We start from the raw sequence: 3,250 nt of genomic DNA on the forward strand, positions 1-3,250 counted from the left end.
CGCATTTAGCATGCATGTCAAACAACAGCAAAAATTCAGTGAAACAAAAATGGCAATAGAAACAATTACAGTATATTCAGATTTCTAATGAACTACCATATTGACAAGACAGGCGTGAAATGGGCTGAATCAAATCCATCAAAAGAACTTCTGTCATATTTCCAGAAACTTGTAAACAACTAGCTACAACTCTGCAGAGCAGTCATCAGTCATGTAAACTGGTATTCCGCAATACTCTCGGAAAGACAGACCTAAGGGCAATGTTGCATTTTTGGTTTCATTTTTTGGCAGCCAGGCTAATGTAATAATCCTGTTTAGGGCTGAGATTCATTGCCTGGGATCTGTACTGAATAGTTGTATCAAGTTTCAAAAAGCAATTCTGAAGTACTCTCATCACCTGGTCAACATGGTCACCACTATTAAATTATCTCCCACATTCTTCACCCGGGATTTAAAACAGATTTCTGAATAGCAGAGCTAAAAAATTCATTAAATGTACTCTTCAAGTGTCTGGCAAAATCAGCTGCAAAGCAAAGAGTTTGCATTGCATAAAACAACAGACAGACCAGACTTTGCTATGTCTAACTGACTCTAAAAATTACAGCCCTTGTAACCAACCACACCTTCATGGCCACCAGCAATCCTATAACCATAACAAAAAAGAAAAGTTTGCTAAAATAAAGTGACTGCTGTTTTTTTTAAACCACATCCTTAGCTTTCAGCTAAAGCCTTGTGTCTTGTGTTTGGCTAAAACAGGACCAATTCTCCTTTCAGCAGATTTTTTCCCTTCAGTTAAGTTTCTCCTAAGTAACTGCACTTTCTGAAGTTGGCTACATGGTTTTCAGACAGTGTCTGCTTTCAGAATTGATAATGCTTGATGTTTATAGTTGTTACTGAAGTAAGAGTGGGACTGGCATGCAGAAAGGCCCACGTTTACACCTATTCCTATGGGAACAAAGGTCACTGCCGGCTCTCTTACGTTCCACATGCGAAAACTTGTAAAAGGGTCGCACCTGCGGGAAAGTGCGGATGGGACAGGTGACCGAAAACTGCTCAACGAGGTATTCCATCCCATCCACCTCATACTCAGTATAAAGGTAAGGGATCACGGAAGCAGCCCTTCTTCTTTCATGGCCAGCATCCCTGTGGGACTCTGCTCATTCTCCTGCATCTGAATCTGAATGCGGTCCCTGTCAGCTGCCAAGTCCAGTCCGGGACATCTGCATGTCTGCCCTGCTGCCGCAGCGGTGCAAGCCACTGCGGCACGCTATCCTGTGATCATCATCAGGATGCTTTTCTATACTTTTGTTTCTATTATTAGCAGTATTAGTATTAGAATTATTTTACTCTTTTTCATTGTTATTGTTTTGTTAAAGTAGTTTCAATTTTCCAACCCATAAGTCTCTCTCCCTTTCCTCCTCTCCTCCCCCTTCTGGGAAAGAAAGGAGTTAATAGAGAGTATTTGCCATCTGCCTTAAGTGCTGGCCCAGCCTTAAGCAGTGACACCTTGTTATCTGGCAAATCACAGCTGCATCACCTCAGACCGAGAAAACTCCTCTTATTACTTCATACTAGGCTTCTCCTTCTCTTTGGGCTAGGCCATTAGGGATCAGGGATCAGGGTTAACTTCTGACATACCCAAGGCAGACAGTCACTCTCGTGGTTGGTTGCCAGTTTTGCCTATGACAGGATACTGGGATTCACTGACCCCCAACAAGCGCAGGCCAGAAAGCCAGTCTGGTGTTGTACAGATCTTTGGTTTCATTACTGCTGGGGGAGGAATACATTTGCGCAGCACTGGCAGTAACGGCTGTGGGTCCTGCCTCCTGCCACCCGCTTTGCCAGCAACAGCAAGCCTTGCAGGAGTCGGCTCTTCCCCCTGCTCAGCAAACCGGGCACCACTGGGGAGTACACAGGGGTGGCTGTGAGGGGGCAAAGAGCAAGTGTCCTGTGGAGAGTGGAGCCCACTGAAGGAAGGGCAGAGCTGCTGCCCCACCGCCCAGCTCCCACAAATCCTCCCACGGATCCCCGAGAGCTCCCCGATTCCTCGTTGTACCACCAAACTTCTCAGTGTCTTCCCTCAGTCTCCTCCATTTACCCCTGCAAGTCCCCCTAACACTTAGATCCCCTCCCACAGATGAAGGGTCATAAAGCCCAAAGACTCTGCAAGCCACTACGACAAGAGGAGTTTTTGCCATTTTCTGATTGCACCCAGTCTCCAAGTGGTAGATCTTACTGCCACGCATGGCACCACAATCTTGGCCATATTAAGACAGATGCACCAAGAAAGAAAGGTAGTTATCTAGTCGGAGCGGATAATGCAGTCTGTAGGCAGGTAGGAAGCATCAAGTGCCTTGAATATTCACAGAGCTAATAAATCATTATCATTTTTAAATCATGTCTTGATATATGAGACTTCTTATTTTAACTGGAGAGCTATTTACAACATAGTTATTGACATGAAAGATTATGCGGCAGAAAAGGTTACCTTCACTGTCTTTGAATTTCTTGATAGCCACAATTTCATGTGTCTCCTGTAAAATAAAAGCAAAGAAAAGGAAATGAGTGAGATCTGTTGTGTGTTTTATCTTGTTTTTTTTTTTACCCCTGAGCATCAGACAAAGGGAAAAAAAATGCAGAGAAATTTCACAATGCAAAACAGAACTAACTGAAAATCTGGTAAATACCTCAGTAATCAGGCCAAATGCAATACAAAACCGCATGCAGCAGATACGGCACAATTAGGAATCCCCATAAGAAAAAACAAAGTTAAATGCCAAAAATTCATATTTAAATACCTTGTACCAGATATCAATTAAACTTTCAGAAGAGTTGTTCTGTGACGCTTGTTGCTTAGTTATTCTGAAGTCGAACAATCTTTTATCTGACCAAAGTATGAGTGTGGGTGCTTATCTTTGTGAGCTGAAATGAAAAGACTGTACTAGCATGTGGCTAAGGCTTACAGCAAGACTTGTAATTCTGGTTGCCAAAAGTGTTTGGGTTTCAAAGTTCAAATATCCACAAAGAACATGATTTTAGCAAAGTAAATTCTCTGTGCCTCCTTAAAAAAAAAGTTGTCATCTTAAGGGAAGCCTATCCAAAACCCAAATCACTAACTGTATTTGAAAGTGTTAATCTGTGCTTACTTTACGGTCATAGGTGATAACTTCTTATCATCTGCCTGCCTTTGCATTCCTCCAGTATTCACTATTCTCACCAAACCTGATCATCATAGGTCACGTTTTTCTCT

The 3,250-nt window shown here is 42.7% G+C and overlaps 1 protein-coding gene across 1 annotated transcript in view; it reads right to left on the minus strand.

The window, feature by feature from the left end:
• Positions 1-2,534, minus strand: part of CDKL5 (cyclin-dependent kinase-like 5) — a gene marked incomplete at its 5' end in the record, with an annotated part of 52,597 nt that extends 50,063 nt beyond the window's left edge. The window contains one exon of the mRNA XM_009707767.1: positions 2,489-2,534. Coding sequence (XP_009706069.1) covers positions 2,489-2,534 — 46 coding nt within the window. The remainder of the gene's footprint in view (positions 1-2,488) is intronic.
• Positions 2,535-3,250: the final 716 nt, after the last annotated feature.

The sequence above is a fragment of the Cariama cristata genome, unplaced genomic scaffold (assembly GCF_000690535.1).
Source record: "Cariama cristata isolate BGI_N322 unplaced genomic scaffold, ASM69053v1 scaffold41029, whole genome shotgun sequence".
NCBI classification, from domain to species: Eukaryota; Metazoa; Chordata; class Aves; order Cariamiformes; family Cariamidae; genus Cariama; species Cariama cristata.